This window comes from Podarcis melisellensis (genome assembly GCF_964234715.1).
Source record: "Podarcis melisellensis genome assembly, chromosome: 16".
Lineage (NCBI taxonomy): Eukaryota > Metazoa > Chordata > Lepidosauria > Squamata > Lacertidae > Podarcis > Podarcis melisellensis.
Genome location: NC_138533.1, coordinates 27,226,929 through 27,254,735, shown reverse-complemented (window position 1 = coordinate 27,254,735; position 27,807 = coordinate 27,226,929). Strand labels below are relative to the sequence as shown.

General features: G+C 49.8%; 1 protein-coding gene across 1 annotated transcript; it reads left to right on the top strand.

The window, feature by feature from the left end:
• Positions 1 to 340: 340 nt before the first annotated feature.
• LOC309358891 (uncharacterized protein) lies at positions 341 to 27,442 on the top strand (the record flags this gene model as incomplete). The annotated part of the gene is made up of 12 exons (XM_081892159.1): positions 341 to 585; positions 2,004 to 2,091; positions 3,133 to 3,283; positions 3,541 to 3,717; positions 7,952 to 8,151; positions 9,727 to 9,809; positions 11,502 to 11,906; positions 13,183 to 13,242; positions 15,803 to 15,875; positions 24,207 to 24,357; positions 25,784 to 25,960; positions 27,242 to 27,442. Exons 1-12 carry the CDS (start codon positions 474 to 476, stop codon positions 27,440 to 27,442), a joined length of 1,878 nt encoding a protein of 625 aa, XP_081748285.1. The 5' UTR covers positions 341 to 473.
• Between the last annotated feature and the right edge of the window lie 365 nt (positions 27,443 to 27,807).

Here is a 27,807-nt window from a genome sequence, read left to right as displayed (position 1 = left end):
GGGTTGAGGCTCAAGCCCAAAGAAGGTTGGGCTCTTGTGCGGAGGTGGGTTGGAAGGACATTTCCCCAAGTGGCCATAATCCTGCCCTGGGGTAGGGGCAGCTCCTACAAGGTAGTGTTTCTTCACTTGAGGCTATGTGCCTTGAAGGTGGCACTTTTTAAACACTCAAATCTTGTTTGGCTGCTATCCAGTCCCTCCTGTGAACTTTCCCTCCTTTCTTCTCTGGCAAAACAGGCTTGACGAAGCCTTTGGCGATCCTCACTGCTTGGGCGTGGGCGGGAGGGAAGTAGGCCAAGGATCAAGGCCTCTTCCAATTGGCTTTGAGGAGCAGCAGCTGCTGACGAGTTGGTCTGGCCAAGGTACAAGAGGCCCAGCAGCCCAGCCCAGATCTCCCAGGAGCGGGAAAGCACTGTTTACTCTCTCCTCCTCTTGCCAGCCGATTCCCTGCTCCGGTTGTCCCTGCTGCTGCCAGGATGGTGGTGGAGCTTTACCTCGACCTCCTCTCCCAACCCTGCCGGTCTGTCTTTATCTTTGCTAAGAAAAACAACATCCCCTTTGAGTTCAAGCACGTGGCTCTCATCCAAGGTGAGGCTGGTGGATGGGGCAGGGAGAGTTAGTCACAAGATCCTGGGTGCAGAGTCTTGAGTTGCAGGGGCTGGGCAGGGGGCTTATTTGATGGGTGGGGGGCTGGCTTGAACTCCCTGTTTGACTCGGACAAGGATGGATTAAATGAGAGTCACTCTCAAATGGCAAACCAAGTTGGACTATGCCGAGATAGCATAGCTGACTGTGAAACTCAGAAACCAAGAGGACAAAAACTTCATAAAAGAATGGGGGAAAATTATAAGTTATCTAGGAGACCACTTTAAGCAGATGGAAACGAGCAGGATTCTGACACAATAGCTAAAGTGGTGTTTCAGGTTAAGAACAGTTTCAGGTTAAGAACGGACCTCCGGAACGAATTAAGTACTTAACTCGAGGTACCACTGTACAGACTAATATGCAGTTGTAGATGCTTATAATAAGATACTATGGATGGAATGGGGGGAAGTCGTGAGATTTGGAGAATCTCCACATACAGTATGACTTTATTGATGTGTGTTTATTTGTATTTTTTGTTTGTAAAATTAATAAAATTGGGGGGGGAGAGAAAGAGGGTCACTCAAGTTGCCTGTTGACTGCTTGACACAGGTTGTCTGAATGGCTGTGCAGACCTTGGAAGGGTTCGGGAATCTCACTTGGAGCTTTGGGTTCCCTCGCAACTTGATACCATTGAAGAGGTCTTACTTCCTAACATTTAAAATAGGCTTTCGCTGTTTCTAATAGTTTTGCTTTCAAATCGTTGGGGCCTCTTGATAAAGGGCGGGTAAGAATTTATTGTTTCCTAATAAAAGCAGCCGTGAATTTCATATCTGTGGCAAGCAGGAAAAAAACGGTGACTGTTGTAGAATGATTAACTGGAATGCAAGGAGGAGAAAGGAGCTTTGCAAAAAGACCCCTGGCTTGTGGCAGTGTCTGCCGGGGCACAGCTCATTTCCCCCTCCCTTTTGCCCAATCGGTGCAAAGCCTGAGCTGCCCAGACACAGAAGAATTCGCTCTTTGCTGACCTTTGGTATCGATGCAAGGCTGACTTGTGTATCGGTGCCTCTGTGCATTCCCACACCCCAGGTATGCTTGAGGCAGATGTCCATCTGCTTCCATCCATTCCCGAGCAATTGGCTTGTTCTCTGCACTGTTCTGATTCTACTTACTTTGTGGGTGTGAAAAAGATTTATTACCTAAGAGCTGACTTAGGAAAATGGCTGACAAGCACACAGCCCCTGCCCAGCTGCCCCTCACCTCCCAACCAAAGCAATCCAGTAAAGAGGTAAGAGGAAGCATGAGTGGGGGGTCAGGTGGGGGTAACCAGCACCCTCCATCCAGGGTGGGTCAAGGCAGGGTCCTGCGTCATGGTTCTTATGAGTGAATAGCTGCCTCTTGATTCCTTTTGTCCATCTCTCCAGGGCAAAACAGGACAAAGGAGTTTGGCAAGGTGAATCTGCTGGGGAAAGTGCCCGCCTTGAAGGATGGCGACTTCACCTTGGCAGAGAGGTAAGAAGGACCCACAGCGCTGTTATTTTGTGTGTTTGTGTTGGGGAGTCGCCACACAGGCCCCCTGCAACTTCACTGTGCACCAGATCCTGCTGGAAACCCATAAATCTCTGCTTTCCTCCCTTTGGGATTTTGTGTTTTCATGTTGCAACCTTTCCTCATAGGGAATTCACTCCATCCCCTTGATAATTTTGGTTGCCTTTTTTCTGGACTTTTTGTAACTCTACAATACCCTTTTTGAGGTTGGGTAACCAGAACTATTCACAATATTCCAGAAGCAGTCGCACCACAGATTTGTATAACAGCGTTATAATACCGGCAGGTTTATTCTCAATTCCTTTCCTAGCGATCACTAGTGTGGAATTTCCTTTCCACACAGTTGCTGCACACTGGGACAGTGTGTCTAAATTAATAACAACAGCAACAACAATAACAATAACAACTTACATGCTTCCCATCTGACTGGGTTGCCCCAGCCACTCAGGTCCCAACAAATATTAAAACACAATAAACCATTACGGTTGTACCTCGGCCCCTGAACACCTTGGGAGTCGAAAGTTCCTGCTCCTGAACGATCGAAAACTGGAAGTGAGTGTTCTCATTTTCTAACTTTTTTTGAAGCCGAACATCCGGCATGGCTTCCACTATTGTTTCCAGCACACCTGCGCAATCGGAAACTAATAGAAAGCCATACCTTGTGTTCTTTTTGACTTCCTAGATACAGCTGTGCAATAAAAAACTTCCCTGAAGGGCTGCTTTCAGATGTCTTTTAAGGCTTAAGTCAAATAGTTGTTTTATCTATTTGACATCTCATGGGAGGGCGTTGCACAGGGCAGGCGCCACTACAGAGCACGTCTTCATCGAGCTCTTCCCTATGACCACAAGGCCTCATCCTTGGTCAGTCACTGCCAGTCCTATAAGCATCTACTGTATGTGTAATTAGAAGAAGAAAAGTCCCCCAACTTGTTTGCATCCGACTGCATCCGTTGTTATTCACCGTTGTTGCCTTCTCTTCTTCTTCTCTCTCTTCTACCCAAACAGCATTGCCATTCTCTTGTACCTAGCAAGGAAATTCAAGACCCCTGACCACTGGTACCCCTCCGACCTGCAGAAGCGAGCCCGCGTGGACGAATATCTGTCTTGGCAACACATGGCCACGCGAATGTATGGCACCAAAGTGTACCTGGCAAAGGTAAGGGCCGGAGCTGCCTCTTGACCCAGCTGACAATTTACAGAGGAGAAGTCTCTGCTGCAATAAGGGGACCAGAGCTGGGCTTAGTTTTGTGGCCTGTGAATGTATATCTGTTAGAGAGACCCTGCCCACCCACGAGAGATGAAATGCTGACAGCTGCCATCGTTTTTCCTTTCTCTCACCCGGCGATGAGAGGTAAAGAGCCATACCTAGAACGTCTCCGGTGTCAATTCCCTCTTGCCTCCTTCTCTGCATAGGCTTTGCTGCCTCTCTTCCTGGGACATCCTGCCCCTCCCGAAAAGCTCGAAGAATTCCTTGAAAGTCTGAAAGAGACCCTGAAGCTGTTTGAGGAGAAGTTCCTCCAGGACAGGCCCTTCATCGCTGGCACGGAAATCTCCTTGGCAGATTTGGTGGCCATTGTAGAAATCATGCAGGTGAGTGCTGGGGGGTGATGAGGTCTGGGGGTCTCTGGGAGAAAATGGCCTTTGGCTCCTGGCGAGGCTGAGGCACCTCATCACTTCCTGCTAGCCAGAGCCAGGTGGGATCACCACATCTCAAAAAGAAGAGGTCAGAGCTGCAAACTGGGAACCCAAGTGACCAGGTGGCTGAATAATAATAATAATAATAATAATAATAATAATAATAATAATAATTTATTATTTATACCCTGCCCATCTGGCTCAGTCTCCCCAGCCACTCTGGGCAGCTCCCAATCAAATGTTAAAAACAATACAACATTAAATATTAAAAACTTCCCTAAACAGGGCTGCCTTCAGATGTCTTTTAAAGATAGGATAACTGCTTATTTCCTTCACACACACACACACACACCTGGAGCTTTTTAGTTTAGGAACAAGACGATTCCAGTCGGGACAGAAGTGTACAAAATTGGCAACTGTATAAAATATAAACTGTGTGTGAGAGAGAGACAGGGATTTAACATTTATTCTTGAGAGAATAAACAACCAACGTCTTGGTGAATGCAGTTCATGGGCTGTTTCGCTCAGAAACCTTGAAATACGAGGTCTCTTTGTTTTCCAACCTCATGGACCCCAATTGAGACTCTACCTAAACCCACCTGCTCCTTCCCCAACATCCCAGTAGACCCTCCCTCTCACTCCCACATTCCCTCCTCCAATCAGTCCCCCCACCAATCCAGTCACACTCCAGAACAGGAAGTGTGGGAAGAGAGAAGTGGAAGATTTTCTCTCTTTTGGAACATTAGAACTGGGGTCCTCAGGAGGTGAGGCGAGCCTGGCTGTTGGGTCATGCCAAAGGTATGTCTAATTAAGTGCCGTTTTCCCACAGTGGCCAGCCAGAAGCAGGGGCTGGGTGCCACAGAGATGCTACCCCACTCATGATGTATATCCAGCATCTCACTGATCAAAACTAGGACGCTCATTTTTTTGGTGCTGAGCTCTCGCTGGAACCAGCCATCTCATGCGAGGGTTTTGTCTGGTGCACGTGCCAGCTGACTAGCATGAGAGCAAAAAGCAATTGTATATTGGTCGGACGCTCTGGCGCAAGCCAGCTAATTTGTGCCACAGCACAAGAGAAAAAACGGGACATTCCAAGATCTCTCATCAGAAGCCGGGATGTCCCACTCAAATCGGGACGGTTAATGGGTATGGTGGGGCAGATTTCCTTGCACATTTGGCAATGATAGCTTTTCTCAAAATGCATGCAGAGTGAGCTCAGGCACCTGATTTCCTCCCACCTACCCCCGACAGAAAAACAATGCAGGCACGGTGTCTCTTCTTGCCAAACAAATGAAAGCTTGGGAACATTTCTTCTGGCCTTGCTTAAAAAGAAACAGCGTAGCATGTTTGCAAGTTTGTTCTTCTCTCAGATTCTTTCTTCTCAGCTAAGCAACTCAGGGCTCCCAGGAGTTATTTTCAGCCTCTTAATCCTGAAACCCAAGTTTTCGTCTTCTTCTTCTTCAGCATTTACTATATTTTTTGCACTATAACACTTTTTTCCTCCTAGAAAGTAAGGGGAAATGTCTGTGCGTGTTATGGAGCGAATGCCTGCGGGTGGCGGGGAGATCTGCTGCAGTTGTGAGCAGAGGATCCATGGTTCCCCTTCCACGAGTGTAAGCGGCTGCTGTCCGGCTGGCTCCTTTAAAGCAAGCAGGCTCTCTGTCCCTCTCTCCTCCCCACTCAGCTCGCTACATAGCAGCAAAGTTTTTCAGCTCGCTAAGCTGGGGATGAGCAGGGAGGAGGGAGAAAAGCAGAGCCTACTTGCTTTAAAGGAGCAAAGTGGGAGAGGAGAGGAGCCTTCTCCCCTTATACCCCTCTTCTGCATTATTAGCAGCATCCTTCTCCACCCACCCCACGCATGCTTCTTCTCTCCTTATACCCCTCTTCTGCATTATTAGCAGCATCCTTCTCCACCCACCCCACCCGTGCTCCTTGTCCCTTGAGTGCTTTTCCTTCCCTCCCCTCTTAAAACGTGGTTACAAAGCACAGATCCACACGGATCCTCAGGATTTTTGCACTGGGTCACCCCAAAATCACCATCAGATCACATAGCATGTCCATGGCTACATGTTGCACCAAAAAAATCACGCACCCACTGTTGCCTGGGGTGCAAAAACGTGGTTACAAAGCATGAATCCACATGGATCCTCAGGATTTTTGCATTGGGCTACTCCAAACTCACTGTCAGATCACATGTGTGTGGCCACCGCATGAACCACAAAAATCATACATCCACTGTTTCGTTTAGAATATTTTTTTTCTTGTTTTCGTCCTCTAAAAACTATGTGTGTGTTATGGTCGGGTGCGTGTTATAGAGCGAAAAATACTTCAAAGGCATATAGCAGGAAGTAGAAATCAATTAGCAATCCAGGTGTTAATAATACTATCCAGGCAGGCTTTCCAAAATAACTATTGTTTGTGTTTGATTGTATACCTCATACAGTGGTACCTCGGGTTACATACGCTTCAGGTTACAGACACTTCAGGTTACAGACTCCGCTAACCCAGAAATATTACCTCAGGTTAAGTACTTTGCTTCAGGATGAGAACAGAAATCGTGCTGTGGCGGCACGGCAGCAGCAGCAGGAGGCCCCATTAGCTAAAGTGGCGCTTCAGGTTAAGAACAGTTTCAGGTTAAGAACGGACCTTAACCCAAGGTACCACTGTACTCATTATCATTCTAAGTGGTGTTCGTACAGATAATTGCATTTCCCACTGAAAGTTCCTCTAATCATTCTGCTCTAAGGATAAAAATCTGTGGAGCCAGGCTCTTCACAGACTGTGAAGACTTCAGTCATGACTTTGACCTTCTCTGATTCAACATGGGCGGAATTATTATTATTATTGATTGAATTTATATACCGCCCTATGCCTGGGCGTCTCAGGGCAGTTCACAGAATACAATCAAGATATAAAACCACAAAATACATAATAAAAATAAAACCAACAACCCAATAGCGCCCCCCCCCACAGAAAAAAAACATTTGGAAAGGCCATAGGATGTCAATCAGGTCAAGCAAAGGCCTGGTTAAAAAGGAATGTTTTTGCCTGGTGCCTAAAGGTGTGTAATGAAGGCGTCAGGTGAACTCCCCTGGGGAGAGCATTCCACAGATGGGGAGCCACTGCAGAGAAGGCCCTGTTCTTGTGTTGCCGCCCTCTGGACCTCTTGAGAAGGAGGCACATGAAGAAGGGCCTCAGAAGATGATCTCAGGGTCCAGGTAGGTTCATAAGGAAGGAGGCGGTCCTTGAGGAATCCAGAGCACTGAGTGGCTGACGGGACCGACGGCGTTTTATTTGCATGCATACAAGCAAATCCTTGATCATTCTTCCACTTGATAATTCTCTCTGCCCCTCTATCGCTCTTTGGACTCCCGGCATTGAATGGTAGCAGCCCTCTTGAGCAGGTGATGGGGCTGCATCCGTGCTGAAATAAATAAATTATGGTCTTATGTATATAATAAAGGTTCATAAATGTACCAAGCAAACACGTACATAGAAATATAGGCCACATGTCTGAAGCTGCACAGGAAAGCAGCTATGGAGCCATTTTGACTCCCAGGCTGACCAGGTGTTTTCTCTGCAAGGTCAAATGGAGGAGCCTCCCCATTGCCTTTTCCTTCACAAATCCTCTCTTAAGGGTATATCTGTGTATGAATAGGGTGAGCCTGTGATCTGGCTCAGGAACTAAGTACTTATCATTACAAAAGACTGGCCAGGCTCCCCAGGGTATCAATCCAGTAAGCATTAACAGGTAACTTGCCAGACAGGAGATAAACAAGGACAGGAGAAAAACAACATTCAAATTTCTGTTTTAGACTGCCTTTTCTGTGATGTATCTGAGGGGTAGTCTTAGGTTACACCCCTTCTGTGATGTATGTATGATGTTTCTGGGGGTGGTCTTGATCTACAGGGTAGCAGTTTCAAAAATCTTTATAAGGCCTTGCGCGGCATTGTTCTGGGTTCCTCCTCCTCTCCTGCGTGTGAGGGAAGCACCGTATTGCAACAGATCAATAAAGATCAAGCTTACAAGCTCCTTTGCTTCTCAATATTCTCTGGTTGGCCTCGTTTTTTTCCTCCGACCGATGGAGAACCTACAAAGGACTCTATGAGGGCTCTTGTGTTCCTCATAAGGGAATAAGGGCAGATTTTCGTTTATTACAGTGCCAAATCACTCTCCTTCTCTTTGCAGCCTGTAGCCGCCGGCTACGACGTCTTTGAAGGTAGACCCAAGCTGGCTGCCTGGCGCTCCAGAGTGGAAGAAGCCGTGGGGAAGGACCTCTTTGCCGAGGCCCACAGGGAGCTCTTCAAAGCCAAGGATGTGACGGAGGATCAACTCCCTCCTGAAATGAGGGAACAAATCAAGCAGCACTTGCTGAAGTATGTGAAGTAAACGCCATTGGAGGGCAGAGTCCCCTCAATAAAGCTCAAGAACCAACCAACACGTTTTGGTCTCTTCAAATATAATTGGAGCAGCAACGCTCCCCACCCCGGTGCCACTTCTCCTTATTGTCATCTCTGGGACTCAGGGCTGGTCACCAGGAGAAGAGTTCACGCCGTGAAGCAGAGGGCCCAGGGGGGTACGGGAACCTTTTGGTCCAATCTCGGAAAGCCTTGTGACTTGGCTCCTTTTCTGGACGACCTCTGGGCAAAAGGAGCCACCCCTCTAGAAATTCTGCCCATTCTTCCATGTCCAGAGAGAGTTGTGGTTCTTCCTGAATCAAAACACTGCATCCATTCCAAAATCCTAACTGGGAGTGGCCAACTGAGGGGTGGGAGGATCCATCCTGTCCCTCTTTGTGTGTCTTTCCATCTGTGTGAAAAAGACCTTTAGGTAGGTGGACTAGGGAGAAGGTCAAAGAGGACTTCATTTGCTTTACTCTCATTTCTCCACATTGATGGGGCAAGGAGCCTTAGGATAGAGGAAGTCCTCTGTGTGCTGCTTCACCTTTTGTGTCTTTCACCCTTGGATCCTTTGTCGTAGATCTGTGCCCCCTCCCTGTACAAGGGGGGTAGGACAGAACTTGCCTTGGCCGCCCACCTAAGGAACAGCCTCAACTACCATGCACTTAAAGCTGCTAGCTACTACCCAATGATCCTTATGCAAGGCCCAACCGTGCAAAGAGGACCAGGATCCTGGTGCTGCTCATTCATCTCTTTCAAGAGCCTGATCCAATAAAGAGAGGGGGTTCATTTGGTGCCTCCAGCTGCTCTGGCTGGGCAAGATCATAGTCTTGCCTGGGGGGGGTGCTTCTCCATAATGTTGAGAAGTATGTAAATACAACTGTTACTGGGAGGAAGAGATGGGTCTGTATCAGGAACAGGGCTTTTTAATTTGATCATCATCATCATTTTTTATTTGTATGCCGCCTTTCCACTGTTAAAAAAAACCAATGCTTAAGGCGGCTTACAGCATGACAAGATTTACATAACAAAAGTCATAAATAGTAAATAAACCACATCAAAAAAAATACACAACCAAATGGGAAACAATTTCCACATAAATCAAAATCTAAAACTAAGAATACATTCATATCACAATTTAAAATGACATAGGTAAAAAATAACAGCAATTTAAACCAAAAACAAAACAGAGCCCTCTCTGCCCAGCAGTGGCAGCAGTCCTTTATAGAGCCCATCAGGCCCTGCCCTGGGCCAGGTGGTGAGTGGCAGGACTGGGGCCCTCAGGCGCTGAGCAGGGGAGTCCTCCTGGGTGGTAGCTGCAGCAGCAGTTCTTATAGGCCTGATCCTAAATGACTGGGAGTCAGGAGCAAGCAGTGTGGCAGCTATGTCTGGGAATGACACCAATGATTCAGGATGGGGAAAACTCAAGCGAGACAGCAAAGATATCACAGAAGATTCATCCAAGCAGCATCAGTGGGCAGCAAAATGGCTGATGAGGGTCAACTGAAGTGTCAAGTGATACATGTTGGGGCAGAAACATCCCCACTTCATTCCTCTCCACAGTGATGTCGGCAAGTACCTGGGGAAAGAGGCCTTGGGCTCAGCAAAAATGTTGAGTCAAGTGTGCGGCCGCTCCGGGGAAAAAGGTGAATTCCAGACTAGTGATGGAAAATAAAGCTGTCAGTACTGTAGTGTCTATTCAGTTCTGTGATGCAACCACATTTGGAATCCCATGTACAGCTCCGGTCTCCCCACTTCCAAAAGGGTATTGCAGAGTTAGGAAAGGTTGCGCAAAAGAACAGCCAAGATGATCCAGGGGGATGGAGGAAGCCCCCTGTGAGGAAAGATCACAACGGTTGGGGCTTCTTTATTTAGAAGAAAATACAGTGGTACCTCGGGTTAAGTACTTAATTAGTTCCGGAGGTCCGTTCTTAACCTGAAACTGTTCTTAACCTGAAGCACCACTTTAGCTAATGGGGCCTCCCGCTGCCGCCGTGCCACCAGAGCACGATTTCTGTTCTCATCCTGAAGCAAAGTTCTTAACCTGAAGCACTATTTCTGGGTTAGCAGAGTCTGTAACCTGAAGCGTATGTAACCTGAAGCGTATGTAACCCTAGGTACCACTGTATGTGTGGCAGTGAATGGGAAATGTGATGGCGGCTTAGGAAATTGTACATGAGATGGAGAAAATCTTGTTCCCTCATCCAGTGAAACCTATTGGCAGTAGTTTGAGGGCAAAGAATGGTCTGATGTTTTGTGGGTTTCATTCCCACACGAGTTGGCCAAGGCCACTAGCTTAGACAACCTTAAAAAGGCAATTAGACAAATTAAAAGCTGAGGTGGAGGAGAAGTCACTGTTATTAATCATGATGGTCAAGTTGAGCTTTAGGGGTTTGCTGAAAGCATCTGGTCAACCACAGTGGGAAGCCAGATCCTGTATCTATTGTTATAATGGGGACACTCCTTGCTCCCCACAGATCCAAAAGGATCTTATTTCCAAGACATGTTGCCACCATGTGACATTGTAAGCCCAGGACAGCCCACTTAGAAAACAGCCAGGCAGTCATTCAAGAACAAATTAAGAGCAGAATGAGAGTCATTCAAGAACAAATTAAGAGCAGATGCTGTCCCTTGCTGTCGACTCCTTCGGTACAAACCTCCCCTTCTGATAAGCCTTTCTCTCCCAGAAGTTTCATCTTTGCTGGATGTTGGTACAGTTAGCTCTACTGTGTCCTTGCAGGCTGTGGCTTGTTTCTTGGGTCAGCAGCAATCGGGGGATGGAATAACAACAACAATTTATTATTCATATGCCACCCATCTTACTGAGTTGCCCCAGCCACTCTGGGCAGCTTCCAATTATAAAACTGCAGTAGAACATAAAACAGGGCTGCCTTCAGATGTCTTCTAAAAGTCAGATAGTTCTTTACTTCCTTGACATCTGATGGGAGGGCATTCCACAGGGCAGGTGCCACTACCGAGAAGGCCCTCTGCCTGGTTCCCTGTAGCCTCACTTCCCACAGTGAGGAAACTGCCAGAAGGCCCTCGGAGCTGGACCTCAGTGTCTGGGCTGAATGTTAGGGGTGGAGACAATGATACAATAAGAGTCTCTCTACACTTGGCTAAGCCACCTACCGCACTTTCTGCCTGCCTGTCAGACACCTGCAAATGGTGGGCATAGAAATTTCCGCAGGAATGTGTGCAGTATCTGTTGGTGCACTAGAGATGTACGAAGCACCTGGGAAACCAGCCAGCGTTTTGCAAAGTTAATATTTCAGTGAGCAGGCTCTCGGGTCAAAGAGCCTCTCCTGGGCTTTTGACCCATCCAACCAGGCCTTGAGGGTCTGCGCCCTCCTTGTTGACTGCCACCGCAGGCTCTGCCAGTCGCACGTGCTTCGCTTCTTGTACTTTTCCAGAAAAAAAGAAAGCAAAAGTCCCTGCCTGCTGGAGTCAATACCCCGCCCCTCAAGGAGAACATCTGGCTGGCTGGCAGGCTCCCGCGTTCTGCTACTCCCTCGCTCTCTGCCCTGCTGCAGTTCCTGTTCTTCCTGGGAGGGTGTTCTGCCAAAGGCAGACTACACATAGGAAAATCTCTGCTCTCCGCTGCTCTGCCTCTCCATGCCCAGGGACCACCATGGTGCTGGAGCTGTACCTAGACCTCCTCTCCCAGCCCTGCCGAGCCGTCTACCTCTTTGCCAAGAAGAACAACATCCCCTTTGAATTCAGAGCTGTGGAGCTGTTCAAAGGTGAGCTAAATGCACCTGCCTTCCGGCACCTCTGTGCTGGCAGCGAAGGAGGGGTGGGGGCGCTGAGGTCAGGGTGGGTCGATTTATCTCCCGAAGAAAAAGTGCAGAGATGTTGCATGGGGGAGAGGGAAGACCCCTGTCTCTTAATGACTTGGAGAAGCCACGATGCTCTGGGTGTTCCAAAGGTGAGATACTTCCTCATTTTGCTGCCTGCTTTCAGAAGACCTGGTTTTAAGTGCACCTCTCCCCCTCCCCTTCTCCCTAGCAGGAGACATTCACTGATTTTAAGCATGGCAAGTATTCCCTTTTTCTCGCCATGCTTTAGACTCAGTGAATGGAAAGACGATAAAGTCCCTACCAGAAAAGGATGGCCAATTAAGTTTGATGGAGTATGCTGAAATGGCAAAAATGACCGGAAGAATCGGAAATCAGGAAGACCAAAATTTTAATAAGGAATGGGGAAATTTTATAATATATCTTTAAAAAACACCATTGTAAACAGCTAAAATCATTAGTAGGGCTGGAATAACGCTTGTAGTTTAATGGTGAATTTTGGACATAATGGAGATGTAAAAGATTTGGATTACTGTAAAAGATGCAGGAGGAAATGACTAATGGGAGCCACAAAGGGGAGGAGGGAGAATTCCAGGAGATTCTTTGGAATCTTGTTTTTATGTTGGATATGTGATTGTAAAACTTTAATCTAAAAAACCAAATAAATATATTTTTTTTAAAGTATTCCCTCTTTCTCCTCCAAATGTTTATGTGCCAAGTTCTGACATGTGTTAGTGACTCTGAGATCAGGAGGAAGAAGAGTTGTAACAATCTGGGATTAATTTTCCCAGGAAAAAATAACTCTGAGGGACTTGGCCGGAAGTTGGCCTCAACCCTCCTCTGTGCAATGGGCCTGGTTAGAAGGATCACTTGGTAGGGGTTGGTCCTGCTGGAACAGCCCCCTCTGGTGTAAGGAACTTGGTGGGGGGGGCAAGTCTCTCCCTTTACCTGCTTCTCCATTCTTGGGACTGGCCTTCTCTGGTGGGCTCTGTGGAATCCCAGTCCGTTTCAGCAGCTTCTGTTGTGATCTGGGAGTCATCACGGCCAGCTGAATATTGCAGGTGGCTCTCTGCTTTGACATGACTGACGAGAAACCCTGAAGCTGCCTGAGTTTGGGAAGGTGGGTCTTCAACTGGGCAAGAGGGCAGTTCTCCCATCTGAGATGGATGCCTGCCTTTCTGCTCCCCTCCCTTTCCTGATGCTTTTGCATCTCTCCTGCCAGATTCCATCCTGGGGACGAAAGTGCAGGGCGCAAGCAACCCAGAGGGAGCCACGCTGTCAGGTAAGAGCTGAGAGGCTGGGCGATGCTTTTGTATAATACAGAAAAATCAGGGTAGTCCACAGGCCAGATACCCAGGTTGGCGTGGTTCAGAGGGTTGGAAGCAGCAAGAGCCTGGAGTTCACACACACACACCCATACCCCCACAAGCAATTCTGATTCCGGGGCTCCCCCACTGTTTGCATGGAGATGCCCCCAGTTCTGTGGGGCCAATGGTCAGAAGGCCAAACTTGAACCTGGGCTCAGTGCCCCCATTCAGTGGCTTTGCTGGGGGCTTTCAAGTTCTTGCAGCCTCTTTCAAAAGATGTTTGTGAGCCAGCAGGAGGTATGTACCACCAGCTGACAGATCGGGTGGCCGCCCTAAGTATTCTCGCCTTCCCCTTCGTTATTTTCGTTTCTGGAATATGGCGCTTGTTTGTTCCTGCTGTGTGTGAACATGTTTGCCTGCTAGCTTCTGGCTCAGGTTGAAACTTCTCCCCGGAACAGGTTTCCAGAGGAGTTCTTGGGCAGTTGATTTGTACAGGTGGTCACATTGAGAGGATGGCTGCTATCCAGGGCTTCCTTCAACACCTAATGAGTCAAATTCCAAGCTACTTTGCTCCAGGAAGTGTTGTGGAGGGAGCTGTTGGTTCTCCTGCCTGTTCTGGCTCTCCCACAAAGAGTCCCCCAGGCTCATGGTCTGTCCCAAGTGTGACAAAATAGCACAGTGGCTGTCATCAGACTGTTCAGGGCCATCAGGAAATGGGCCAAACCAATGAATGTGTGTCAAGGTGGTTGCAAGGCAGGCTTAGGAGTATTGTAAATACAGGGCCGATGAACAATGCTGGCAAGTTTTTCAAAAGAGGACTGCTTGTTATTTTAACCTTAGAAGCAGTGATGGAAGAAATGATTGTTACAGGACAATGCCTGCTCTGTGTCGTCAGTCCTGGCCCTGAATTGTTTCAGGCAAACATGCTAGGATGGACTGACACCACACTTGCAAAGCCCACGTTTGAGGGGCATGAATATGGCTGCTAGCTGAAGGTGGCATGTGGGCAGATCTTTGGCTGCACAGATACCTTTGTTGCCTCACCTGGGTGGCACCTCTCCTCACCCAGCAGGACCTCCCCCTTCCCAATAACATCCATTTCGAAAGGAGGCTCCAAGCACATAATAATAATAATAATAATAATAATAATAATAATAATAATAATAAATACCCCGCCCATCTGGCTGGGCTTCCCCAGCCACTCTGGGCGGCTTCCAAAAAAATATTAAAATACTGTAATACATCAAACATTAAAAGCTTCCCTAAACAGGGCAAGATGTCTTCTAAAAGTCTGGTAGTTGTTGTTCTCTTTGACATCTGGTGGGAGGGCGTTCCACAGGGCGGGTGCTACTACCGAGAAGGCCCTCTGCCTGGTTCCCTGTAACTTGGCTTTTTGCAGTAAGGCAACCGCCAGAAGGCCCTTGGAGCAGGACCTCAGTGTCCGGGCTGAACGATGGGGGTGGAGACGCTCCTTCAGATATACTAGACCAAGGTCGTTTAGGGCTTTAAAGGTCAGCACCAACACTTTGAATTGTGCTCGGAAACGTACTTTTCTTGCTCCAGGGGTCAGTTTGTGCCAGCAGCATTCAGCTAGAACTCATGGGTGCCTTGTTGCTGAAAGGCAGGACAGAGATGCTAAAAATATGGTTTAAGGAAAGTCCTCCGGTTTTAGTAAACGGGACTCCCCTGCTGTTGTAGAGTGAAGTTCTCTTTGCAATGTAAATATTGCCATAAGGATTTCAAGGGCCGTTGATGCTGTGCTGTTGCCACTGGGCTCCTGCTGAAATCCAGTGACCCTTTCCAAGCAAACTCACGGAGCCAGAGGTTCATTCCCTTGGGAAGAGATCTTTGGTGTCAGATCAGGACTGGATGCCCTTTGACCTGCCCCCTTCTGCATGCAAGGCTAGAGATAAACACACCTTGTACTTTGAGCTCAGGGCTCTTTCCAAACTCCACTTCGGAACATAGTTTGAACTTCTCTCATGCAGCTTTGAAAGCCAGGCCAGAGGTGGGGTGGGGGGTGGGGGGGTGAGGTGACAATAACAAGTATTTTCAGTTTCCCCCCAGTATTTTCAGACAAGGTGTGGTTATTATTGGGGGGCAAGATTAGCCAGGAGTGGAGAGCTTCCTTGGGTCTGCCTGTGGCTATAAACCAAGACAACCAAAGTGGAGCAAACATCCCACTTTCTCTCCCCCTCCCCAGTCTCCAAACATTGGGGGCTCCCAGCTGCCCGCTCTGAGTAGAAAAAAATATGGCACTGGACTCACAGCTGATTTATTGGGATATTCTGCATGGGTCAAAATGTAAATTGGCCACTGATTTGCTCTGCAGAACCTGGAGTTGTTGTTTGTGTTTGGTACACAGAAATACGCTCACCAATTCTTCAGCTGTCACTCAGAAGAGATTGTCCAGGAAGAAGTGGGTGGCAAGCTCCGATTCTGGACTTCTGGGGATGTGCTGGGCATCTCCTGCCAACCTTCCTGCCAGGTCTAACTCTGTGCTGTGTCGCTTCCCTCCAACCCACCTGGTTTTAGGGCCGCTGCCCAAGGCGACTGCGGTGAAGAAAGTTCCCGTCTTGAGGGATGAGGCCTTCGTTTTGTCTGAAGGGTAAGAAGGCAGGCAGACAGCCATGGCTTCCTTCCCCTCCAAATTTCTATCTTAAAAAAATATATTTGATTTCACATACTTGAGTTTTCAATCATACCACAACACATTCAATGTTACAAGATTCCTCTGGACTTCCCACTTTCTCCTCTGTGAGTTCTGTTGTTAAAACCTTCTGCTGCATCTTTATTTTAATAATCCAAATTTTTGTAACTCCATTGTGTCAATACTTCTCGTTACGTTACAAGTTCTAATTACAGGTAAGTAGCCGTGTTGGTCTGCCGTAGTCAAAACAAAATAAAAAAATTCCTTCCAGTAGCACCTTAGAGACCAACTAAGTTTGTCACTGGTATGAGCTTTCGTGTGCTTAGTTGGTCTCTAAGATGCTACTGGAAGGAATTTTTAAATTTTGTTTTTACATTACAAGCGTTATTGCAATCCTGCTAACGTTTTCAACTGCTTACAGTGGCCTTCAAAGTAAATTATATTTTCCCCCATTCTTTATGAAAGTTTTGGGCTTCCTGGTTCCTGAGTCTTATTAAGTTGTGGGTTGACATAGCAGCCGGCACAGCGATTTCTTCAAGTAGCTCTTTATTTTGTAAGCTGGAATAGAACTGACTGCAAACAGCTCAGCCGGCCTGCTTTTATAGGCAGCCGGCTGTCAACATTGTAACAACCACAGCCCAGAGTTCCCGCCTAAAATAACTGCCGCGGACCTGAGTGAAAACTATCTACAGACCTGAGTGAAAACTATATACAGTATCCCCCTGTTGGCCCAGGGTGAAAACTACACTACATAACACCCCTCCCCACCAAGATAAGGCGTTAGTTACAATCGTAATGGTTTCCTTATATACAGCACTACGCGTAATGGTTCAATTAGGCACAAAAGCATATCGGTTACATTTCCCATACTTAGACCAACAGTGATACATGTCCAACAACATAGTCCTTTAAATAAGTTGGGCGCTTGGAAACTCTGCCAGACCGCCGGGGGCTGGTAGCCAAGTCCGGAGGGCCACACAGTTCTCGCTGAGGCTGTGGTGCGACCCTAGGTGGCGTTGGAACCAACTCCCCTGGATCCGCTGCTGTGGGTGGAGCCTCCGCAAGTGGAGTGGTCTGAGTCTGTTCTGAAGCGGCTTGGTTCGGCTCCACGCTGGCAGTTTGCGAGGGAGGTGTAGGTGGGGCCTCGCCATCTGTACGTGTCTCTTCTGGAGCTGCAAGCGCAGTTGGGGGCACCTCGGTAGTGTCCAAGTTCCCAACCCTGCGCCTAAGCTGGTCTATGTGCCGTCGCCACAAGCGTCCATCTTCGAGTGCCACCTGGTACGAGCGAGGTCCAGTGACTCCCACTACTGTGGCTGGCACCCAAGGAATGTCCCCCACATAGTTCCGGGCAAAGACCTGGTTTCCTGGGACAAATGACCGTGGCACGTTGGCACAGCCTGGGGGTTCAGCCACGGCAAAGTCCGGGTGTAGCCGGTCGAGCGGTGACCTGAGGCGGCGGCCCATAAGCAGTTCAGCAGGACTCCTCCCTGTGGCCGCATGAGGGGTGATGTGTTGCACGAACAAGTATTCGGCGACCCGCTCATGCCAGTCTCCCCGGTCCAGGCGCGTCAGTGCCTCTTTTGCCGAGCGCACCATTCTTTCCGCTTGCCCATTGCTGGATGGATGAAAGGGTGCCGTTAGGGCATGGCGGATGCCCAGTCCCAAAAGATACCGCTCAAAGGTGCCTGACGTGAACTGCGGTCCGTTGTCAGAGACAAGGACATCAGGACACCCATGCGTTGCAAACAGGCCTCGCAGCACCCGGATGACAGCTTCGGTAGTGGTGGAGGGCATCAGGGCGACCTCCAGCCATTTGGAATAGGCGTCCACCACTACCATAAAGGTCCGGCCGTGAAAGGGGCCAGCCAGATCGATGTGCACCCTCGACCAGGGTGTCTTTGGCGTCTCCCAGGTGTGTCCCTTAGCTGCCGGTGGTGCAGGCCTCGACTCTTGGCACGCTTGACAGGCGGACACCCAGGCAGTGATGGCATCGTCCATATTAGGCCACCAGACGTAACACCGAGCCAATGCCTTCATTTTGACAATTCCCGGGTGGCCAACGTGCAGAGCCTCCAGGACGCGCTGACGGAGTCCCTGGGGAATCACGACGCGGTCTCCCCACAGCAGACAGCCGCGATGAGCTGAGAGTTCATGTTGTCTGGTTGCGAAGGGCTGGAACTCCGATGCAAAAGGCCCTTGTGGCCACCCCCTCCACACCCAGTTGAGCACCCGGCTGATGGTGCGATCCTGGGCAGACGCGGAGGCCACAGTGGTAGCTGATACAGGCGCTGCCGGAAGATCCTCAATCAGAAGGAGCGATGAAGCTGGAGCCGGGTCTTCCACAAATGCTGGAAGAGGGCAACGGCTGAGGGCGTCGGCATGGCCCATCGATTTCCCCGGGCGATGGATGAGCCGGTAGTGGTAGGCAGCCAGGAAAACAGTCCATCGCAGCATGCGTGGCGAGAGGACCGGTGGAGTTGGACGATCACCGGCGAGGAGGCCCAGGAGTGGCTTGTGGTCAGTGATGAGGTCAAAAGTCCTGCCATAGAGGTATTCATGGAACCTCTTCACTCCAGCCACAAGTGCCAATGCCTCCTTGTCGAGCTGGCTGTAATTCCGTTCCGTCGGAGATAGTGTCCTGGAAAAGTAAGCGAGCGGTGCTTCTCTTCCATCTGGAAAACGGTGACTAAGGACAGCACCGATGCCAAAAGGTGAGGCGTCGCAGGCAAGGACCAGCGGCCTGGATTCACTGTACTGTACCAGCACACTGTCTGAAGAAAGGAGAGCCTTGACCGCGTTGAAGGCCGCCGTCTCCCGATGACCCCAGGCCCAAGGCGTCTTAGTGCTAAGGAGTCGGTGAAGAGGCTCAGCCACTGTGGCTTTGTGGGGCAGGAACATGTTATAAAAGTTCAGCAGCCCCAGGAATGCCTGCAACTCCGTTTTGTTCTTTGGGGTGGGGGCCTGCTGGATAGCGCGGATCTTGGATGTGGTTGGGCGAAGGCCGGAGGCATCAATAAGATAGCCCAGGAACTCTACCTGTGGAACGGCGATCTGGCACTTCTCCCTCTTTACCTTGAGCCCGGCCTCTTGGAACCTGGTCAGCACGGCACGGAGGCGCTCGAACAGCTGCTGGTGTGAGTCTGCAGACACCAAGACGTCATCAAAATATGGTACCACGCCTGGAAGCCCTTGCAGGAGACGCTCCATAAGGCTTTGGAAGATGCCAGGAGCCACACTCACCCCGAACTGCAACCGGCGGCAACGGAATGCCCCCCGGTGGGTGACGATCGTCTGGGCTTCAGCAGTGGCATCATCGACTGGCAGTTGTTGATATGCTTGGGCAAGGTCCAGCTTAGCGAAGACCTTACCCTCACCCAGGGAATGCAGCAGGTGTTGGACAACAGGAACCGGATAAGCGTGCTGCTGAAGTGCCTTGTTGATCGTGCACTTGTAGTCAGCGCAGATTCTCACCGACCCATCTGGCTTGACAGGCGTGACGATGGGGGTTTCCCACTTGGCGTGGTCAACCGGCTCCAAAACTCCTTGGGCGATCAGTTTGTCCAGTTGTTCGTCCACCTTAGCCTTGAGAGCAAAGGGAACCCGGCGTGGCTTTAGCTTGATGGGGGCGACTTGTGGATCAAGGCTAAAGGAGATGGGCGTACCTGTATATTGCCCCAAGGTGCCGTCAAAAACCTCGGCAAAGTCTTTGACCAGACCCTCAGTCTCTGCGTTAGAGATGCAGTTGATGCCGGTGACTTCCAGGCCGAGGGCATCAAACCAGTCTAGCCCTAGGAGGCTTGGCCGCTGACCTTCGACCACCACCAACCGGAGCAGGCCCGAAAAATCCTTGAAGGCGATCCGGAACCGGCCAACGCCTACCACGGGAATGTCGTTTCCCTGGTAGTCTCTCAGGTGTACGCGGTGAGAGTCGAGTTGCCTTTTGGACACTCTGGGTACCAGTCTTTTGATGGTGCTCCATGACACAATGGACAGGGCAGACCCGGTGTCGATCTCCATGTCACATGGAGCTCCTTCAATGAGCACTGTGACGTTCAGCTTGCGTCGCGTAGGCGAGTCGGTTTGGCCAATCGTGGTTCCAGACAGGCAGCGGCAGTTGGTGAGAGCGAAACAACTTTCCTTGGCAGACTGGAGTGAAGACTTGGACTTGCGAGTCGATGAAGGGGGGGTGTCAGACGGAGCCGATCGGCAGACCTTAGCGATGTGGCCCCTTCTGGAACACTTCCTACAGATGGCGTCTCTGAATCGACACTTGGCACGGGAATGGTTGCCTCCGCAGCCGGCACATTCCGGTTGGCCCTTGGACTTCTGTTGGAACTTCCTGCGCTCCCGCTTTGTCTGGTGCACGTCATCGTCTTCACTGGAGGATGCCTCATCACTGCTGGCCTCTTCATGATGCACCGGAACTGGCTCCCTAGCAAGACGCGGGCTGCTGGACTTGCGGATCTCCTGGGCGGAGCGTTCAGCAGCTTCTGAGGCCACAGCCTCCTCAATGGCTTTCTGTAGCGTGAGGTCTGGCTTGGCTAGGAGACGCCGTTGCAGATGGATGTCCCGGACCCCGCAGACAATTCGATCCATCAGGGCATCGTCTAAGTCTCGGAACTCACAGTGCATTGCAGCCTGTCGCAGGGCGGTGGTGTAGTTGTTGATTGACTCCCCCTCTGCCTGGTTCCGGTGGTAGAACGCATGGCGGGCAGCAATCTTGGACGGCTTTGGTGCATAGTGGTTGCGGAGCTTCTCTTGGATCGTGTCCCATGGTGTTGCCTGGACTGCTTCAGGCGCAACCAATGCTCGGGCCGTCTCAAACACCTCAGGCCCACAGAGGCTGAGGAATAGGCCCCGCTTCCGATCCTTTGATACTGCTGTCAGCTCGTTGGCTTGGAGGTAGCAGTCGAACCGAGCGAGGTAGGAGTCCCATGATTCAGAGGCTGGCGCAAACGGCAGTAGAGGCACAAGTGAAGCCATGATTCCGATGCCGGCGTGAAGGGCGATGGATGGAACACAGTGCTCTAGCCAGAACCGTCAGCTCTGAATTGGTTCTGCCCAGTGATTTCGCTCAGTGATTTCGCTCTGTGATTCAGCTCAGTGATTCAGCTCAGTTCAGAGGCTGGCCGCATCTGGCTGTGCTCTGATGTCCATCCATCCCATCCTCGTCGCCAGTATTAAGTTGTGGGTTGACATAGCAGCCGGCACAGCGATTTCTTCAAGTAGCTCTTTATTTTGTAAGCTGGAATAGAACTGACTGCAAACAGCTCAGCCGGCCTGCTTTTATAGGCAGCCGGCTGTCAACATTGTAACAACCACAGCCCAGAGTTCCCGCCTAAAATAACTGCCGCGGACCTGAGTGAAAACTATCTACAGACCTGAGTGAAAACTATATACAGTATCCCCCTGTTGGCCCAGGGTGAAAACTACACTACATAACAAGTCTTACGGTCAGTTTTGCCATTTCGGCAGAGTCCATCAACTTGATTTGCCATTCTTCTCCGGTAGGGACTTTATCTTCTTTCCATCTCTGAGCTAGCAACATCCGTGCAGCTGTCGTTGCATACATAAAGAGTCTTTCCTGCTCCCTTGGAATTTCACACCTACAATTCCTAATAAGAAAGCCTCTGGGGTTTTTTTTTTTTTTTTGGTAAAAGTTAATTGAAGCATTTTTTCCAATTCCTTATATATCATTTCCCAGAAGGCTTTTAGAATAGAATAATAGAATCATAGAGTTGGAAGAGACCACAAGGGCCATCGAGTCCAACCCCCTGCCAAGCAGGAAACACCATCAGAGCACTCCTGACATATGGTTGTCAAGCCTCTGCTTAAAGACCTCCAAAGAAGGAGACTCCACCACACTCCTTGGCAGCAAATTCCACTGTCGAACAGCTCTTACTGTCAGGAAGTTCTTCCTTTTATTACCTCCCTCCCAATTTCTATCTCATCTGTATGTCACGAGGGCACAAGACTGTTGGAAGCTGTTGAGCACAGCTCAGAGACTCAAAGGAGTCAGGAGTTTGGGGCCAGGTGTAGGGATATCGCGGAGTGGGGAGTGGGGTCCAGAGGGAGCTCACTTCCCCGCCAGCAGGCTGCCACAATCTGCCTGCACGCGTGACCCTGGGGTGCAGGGAAAACCCCCCCTCAGGCACAGTGGCGTAGCGTGGGGGGTGCAAGGGGTGCCAGCCGCACCGGGCGCAACATTTTTGGGGGCGCACTCGGAGCTTCTGCCCCTACCTGGTCCTGGTGGCTCACTCTCTCTCACACAGTGCAGGCTGCGAAGGAAAGGACGAGGCTGCGCGCTCCCCAGCCCAGGCACCGCCTTCTGCGCGCACACTCGCTTGCAGCTAGAAGCCCTGCAGAAAAGGCCGTCGGGTGCAGGAGCGGCGCCTACGTCGCGCTTCCCGGAGGGGGCGCGTCGCCCGGCATTGGCGCGCGTTTGGGCGGGCTGCGGAGGGCGCGAGCGCTGCGTGCGCCCCAGAAGGCCGGCGAGGGCGGGAAAGCGGGCGGCTCGCTCCTCCCGTGCGCCCGAAGGGGCTTTTTTGGCGGTTCCCCCACTGCTACGAAGTCCTAAGCAACGAGAAGGAAAGCGCCTCATGAGCATAGCACTGGAGGGTGAGTCTCAACTTTTCTGGACGAGCACTCAATGTGTTGCAGATATTAAGCATAAGAAACGCTCCTCATTGTCCACACCCATAAAAATATTCATTTATTTTTTTATAAATATTTTCTTAAATTTTCAAATACATAATACAAGATCCCTACAACAAAAAGCCAGAACCAAAATACCAAAGAGCCATATAGAAAGAAAGAAATAAAAAAGAAAAAAGAGAAAAATATAACCAACCATTCAGTACAACTTTTCTTATATAACTGATTGGACTTCCTCACATCTCCTTACCCTGCATTATTTATAATAAGAATGTCAGCAAATTATTACCTTGTTTCATACCATATTTTGTACTTTCCAAATATTATACTTCTAAATTTAAAACAATTTTTATCAATTGCTCATACCTTAAAATTAAACGTAGTGTTGCCTTAAATTTCGACCTTTTCTTACTTATAACTTAATTTTCTATTTTACAAAGTCTATTTGCTGGAACTGATATTTTCTAAATCGTGCAAATACTTAACATTCATACAACTTATAATGTTTTTGTAAATAGTCCTTAAACTTCTTCCAGTCCTCTTCCATTGTTTCTTCTCCCAAGTCTCGGATTCTGCCAGTCATTTCAGCCAATTCCATATAGTCCATCAATTGCGTCTGCCACTCTTCCAGTGTGGGCAAGTCTTGTGTCTTCCAATACTTTGCAATAAGTATTCTTGCTGCTGTTGTCGCATACATAAAGAAACTTCTGTCCTTTTTAAACACTTTCTGGCCGACAATGCCCAAGAGGAAGGCCTCCGGTTTCTTAACAAAGGTATATTTAAATCAGTGGCGTAGCGTGGGGGGTGCAGGGGGGGCCAGCCGCACCGGGCGCAACATCTGGGGGTTAGGGTTAGGGGGCGCAAATCCACGGGTTAGGGGGCGCAAATTACTTGCCTTGCCCCGGGCGCTGACAACCCACGCTACGCCACTGCTCAGGCAAGCCACGGCTGCTGGAACATCGTCCCCTGTGTCTGACCTTTTGCGGTCTCAGCAGTCAGCAGTGTCCTGTCTGTAAACTTTTCCATTGAGACCTTTTGTCTCCATTCGTCATACACTGTGCAAGGGGGAAATGACGCTGTGGAACAGGTGCCAAAATAGCTTTGTACTACCCCACGATTTCGGGACGGAAGATGTGTAAAGGTCACAGCCCAAGAATGTACCTGCCTAGCTTGCATATTTGTCTCAATAAAAAGAGGCTCCACAGGAATGGCAGCAGCTTGCTTCAGACCACCTGTGTGCAGCTCACATGATGATCAAAACCTGTCTTGGGCCTTCACTTCACCAGGAGACAGAAAAACGCTGGTGTTGGGAAACTCCTTTGAGCTCTGTCTCAGCTGACACCAGATGGAAAGCGATCCAGTCCTGAGCTCGATGTAAATTGTGGTGGTGGGTGTATTGCAGTGGGGCAGCAGCATCCAGGAAGGCCTTTCTCTGCGGCTTCAGAGCACGTGACTCAATAAGGTGTTTGGCGAGGGGTTGGCTGCTGCCATGGGGCAGAGACAGGTCCTTGTGTATCTGGGGCTCCGGCACAGCTTTGGTCTGCTCTCAGCCTTCCAGCCCTGAGATGGACTTCCCTGCTCCATTTGCTCCCACTGTGCCCCTGACACCTGTCACCCTCTCTTCTCTGGGCACAGCACAGCCATCCTCCTGTACCTGAGCCGCAAGTACAACACCCCGGACCACTGGTACCCGTCGGACATCCAGAAGCGAGCCAAGGTAGATGAATACCTGTCCTGGCACCAGGCCAATATCCGGGCCAACGCTCCCAAGGCCATGTGGATCAAGGTAAGGGAACAGAGAGATGGGTGGGATTTGGCTGGGCTGTCCAGTTTTGGGGGTTACCTGCTTGGCTCAGGGTCACAGATGAGGTTTTGGAAGGCCTATCTCAGAACCTCTGCCCAAATTCCTCTGTCTTAATGCCCTTAACAGTAATAGGCTATGGCTGCCTTCTCTCTAGGCAGCGAGCAATGGAAATTGCCCATTCATGCTGCTGCCTCCTGTCCAACTCACAGTATTGCCATACTTTAAAATATCCAATTACTTCCCTTCTTCTCTTTCCACAGTTCATTTTGCGTATCTTACATCCCTGCATATTTTACAATAACTATCCTGATCAGTTTTACACTATCATATCAATTAAAAATTATTTACTCTTTTGATTTTTTCTTTTCTTGAGAGCCAGTGTGGTGTAGTGGTTAAGAGCGGTAGTCTCGTAATCTGGGGAACCGGGTTCGCGTCTCCGCTCCTCCACATGCAGCTGCTGGGTGACCTTGGGCTAGTCACACTTCTTTGAAGTCTCTCAGCCCCACTCACCTCACAGAGTGTTTGTTGTGGGGGAGGAAGGGAAAGGAGAATGTTAGCTGCTTTGAGACTCCTGAAGGGGAGTGAAAGGCGGGATATCAAATCCAAACTCTTCTTCTTCTTCTTCTTAGTGCTGCAACCATTTTCAGCTATACACAGTTATTTTCCATATGTTCAGTAAATGTTTTCCAATCTTCTCTAAACCTATGTTCTTCTTGCTCTCTTATTCTATATGTTAAATCTTCAAGTTGTGCAAATTCTGTCAACTTAAGTTGTGAATCTTCTTTAGTTGGGACCTCACTCACTTTCCATTTTGGGGCTAACAAAACACAGGCTGCAGTTGTTGCATACATAAATAACCTTTTCTGACACTTGGGAATTTCAGTCTGAGTTATCCCCAGCAGAAAGGACCCTGGGTTTGGGGGGGAAAGTAATTTTTTCCAGTTCATTATAAATCATTTCCCAAAACTCTTTTACCTTTTTACATGTCCACCACATGTGAAAGAATGTTCCCTCTACCTCTTTACACTTATCTGATTCTGTCTTGTAGATCTTAGCAAGCCTACTCGGCGTTAAACACCATCTATGAATCATTTTCAAACAGTTCTCTTTCAAAGAACAACATGCTGTAAATTTCAAGCCGCTTTTCCAAAGTTACTCCCAAAGGTTGAAATCTATGTTGTGTCCTATATCTGTTGCCCAGTGCATCACTGACTTTAAAACCATTGAGTTCAAACCATCCAAGGTCATTGTTGTCCCCCTATGACCAGCCTCCCCTGACTAGCACTCTAGCCAGACTTCTCAGGCTTTCCCTGGGAAAGTGTAGCTCTGTGAAGGATAAACTACAGTTCCCAGGCTTTAATGGTGTGGTGTGGATGTGATATCTCTCTCTTTCTCTCTCTATGTGCAGGTGCTAATCCCGCTCTTCACAGGCCAGCCGCTCCCCCCGGAGAAGCTGCAGGAGGTGATGGAGGGGCTGAGCGCCTGCTTGACTCAGCTGGAGGAGCTTTTCCTGCAGGACAAGCCCTTCCTGGTGGGCAGTGAGGTCTCGCTGGCAGACCTAGTGGCCATTGTGGAGCTCATGCAGGTGAGGATTGAGCCCAGGGATCACCAGGTTCCTTTCTGAACTGCCTCCTGGCCAGTCTGGGGAGAGCAGGGGAGCAGCCTGCCTTCCCTCAAAACCTGACTGAGGGCACATTGTGGAATGAGCAAATGGCCCAAGGGTGATCAGCGGCTGTTTTGAGTGGCCTAAGTGGGTGATCCAGCTGCCAACAGAGAACAGGGTGCAGGGCAATCTTCCCAACTGTCAAGGCTTCAGGGAATCCTATCCCTCTCACGGCGGGATGCAAAGAAGCATCAAAACAAGAAGAGTTCTTACCATGTAGTTTATTCAATAGTCACAGAGAGAGATGAAGGAATGCTGTCTCTTTTAGATAATGCAATTGCTCCAAGTAAAGTCCCACCCCCTCAGTCCCTCCTATTCTACATCATCCCTGCACCGGCTGATCTGCGCTTTCTGCCTCCGAGTTTTCTGTTCTATTACTCTCAATGCTCGCCGGGTTCTGGGAGAGGGGGGGGGGTCAGGAATGCTTTCAAGAGACACTGAGTCTGTTAGCTGTCTCTCCCCTGGTGCTTCTTCTTCCTGCTGCTCTCCCAATATTTCCCAGCTCCTTCCCCCTTCAGCCTCTGAACTATGTGTGACGTTAACATATGAGAGAGTGCTGGAGGTAAAATAGTTAAACAGGTTGCCCAGTCAGGACCCAGGGGGGTGGAGTCAGTGGGACTCCCCACCTACTAAACCACCTCTCAGATATTTACTTGTCTGCCTAGCCCCTAACTCAGCAATGGGGATGCGGGTGGTGCTGTGGGTTAAACCACAGAGCCTAGGACTTGCTGATCAGAAGGTTGGCGGTTCGAATCCCTGCGACGGGGTGAGTTCCTGTTGCTCGGTCCCTGCTCCTGCCAACCTAGCAGCTTGAAAGCACGTCAAAGTGCAAGTAGATAAATAGGTACCACTCCAGCAGGAAGGTAAACGGCATTTCCATGCGCTGCTCTGGTTCTCCAGAAGCGGCTTAGTCATGCTGGCCACATGACCCAGAAGTTGTACGCCGGTTCCCTCGACCAACAAAGCGAGATGAGCGCCACAACCCCAGAGTCGGCCACGACTGGACCTAATGGTCAGGGGTCCCTTTACCCTTTACCTATGACCTTCTGCATACCACTGTTCTAAATCTATACTGTCCTCCTGCTCTCGGGAAGGTGCAGGAGAGAGGGGGAGTGGTTCCCACCATTCCTCTTCAGTCCAGCCCCTGACACCCATAGACCCCAATGACTTACTCCCTACCCCCACCCCGTCCACTTTCCGCAGCCGGTTGGTGTTGGGTGCAACATATTTGAGGGGAGGCCCAGGCTGGCCAAGTGGCGCGACCGAGTGGAGGAAGCTGTGGGGAAGGAGCTCTTCCTGCAAGCGCACCAGCTGATCCTGAACATCAAACAGCTGAGCACCATCCAGATCGATCCCCGGCTGAAGGAGCAGCTGGGGCCGGTGCTACTGAAGATCCTCAAGTGAATAAAAGCCACCCAGCTGGCCGCCGTCTCTGCCTCTCCTTTCTAAGTTGAGGGATGGTGCCACAGGTCCTGGTGTGCCCCCTGATCTCCTGCCCACGGGCAGCAGCTGCCCTCTCCTAAGCATTCGCTCCCAGTGTGAGTCTTCATGATCCACGGAGCTACAGGGCAGGCCCTATGTTGACCGTTTGCTTTGCTTGGTGCCCAGCACCCAGCACTTGACTGAGCACACAAACCTGCCCAAGGCGAGGCAGCCGACCGAGCTCTCTGGGGGAGCAATGACAGGTATCTCCCAAAGCACCAACTTCTGCGCGCATCGAGGCCTTTTCTCCGACATTAGAAGAGCTCTGGGGATGCTGTTGCGAGTGG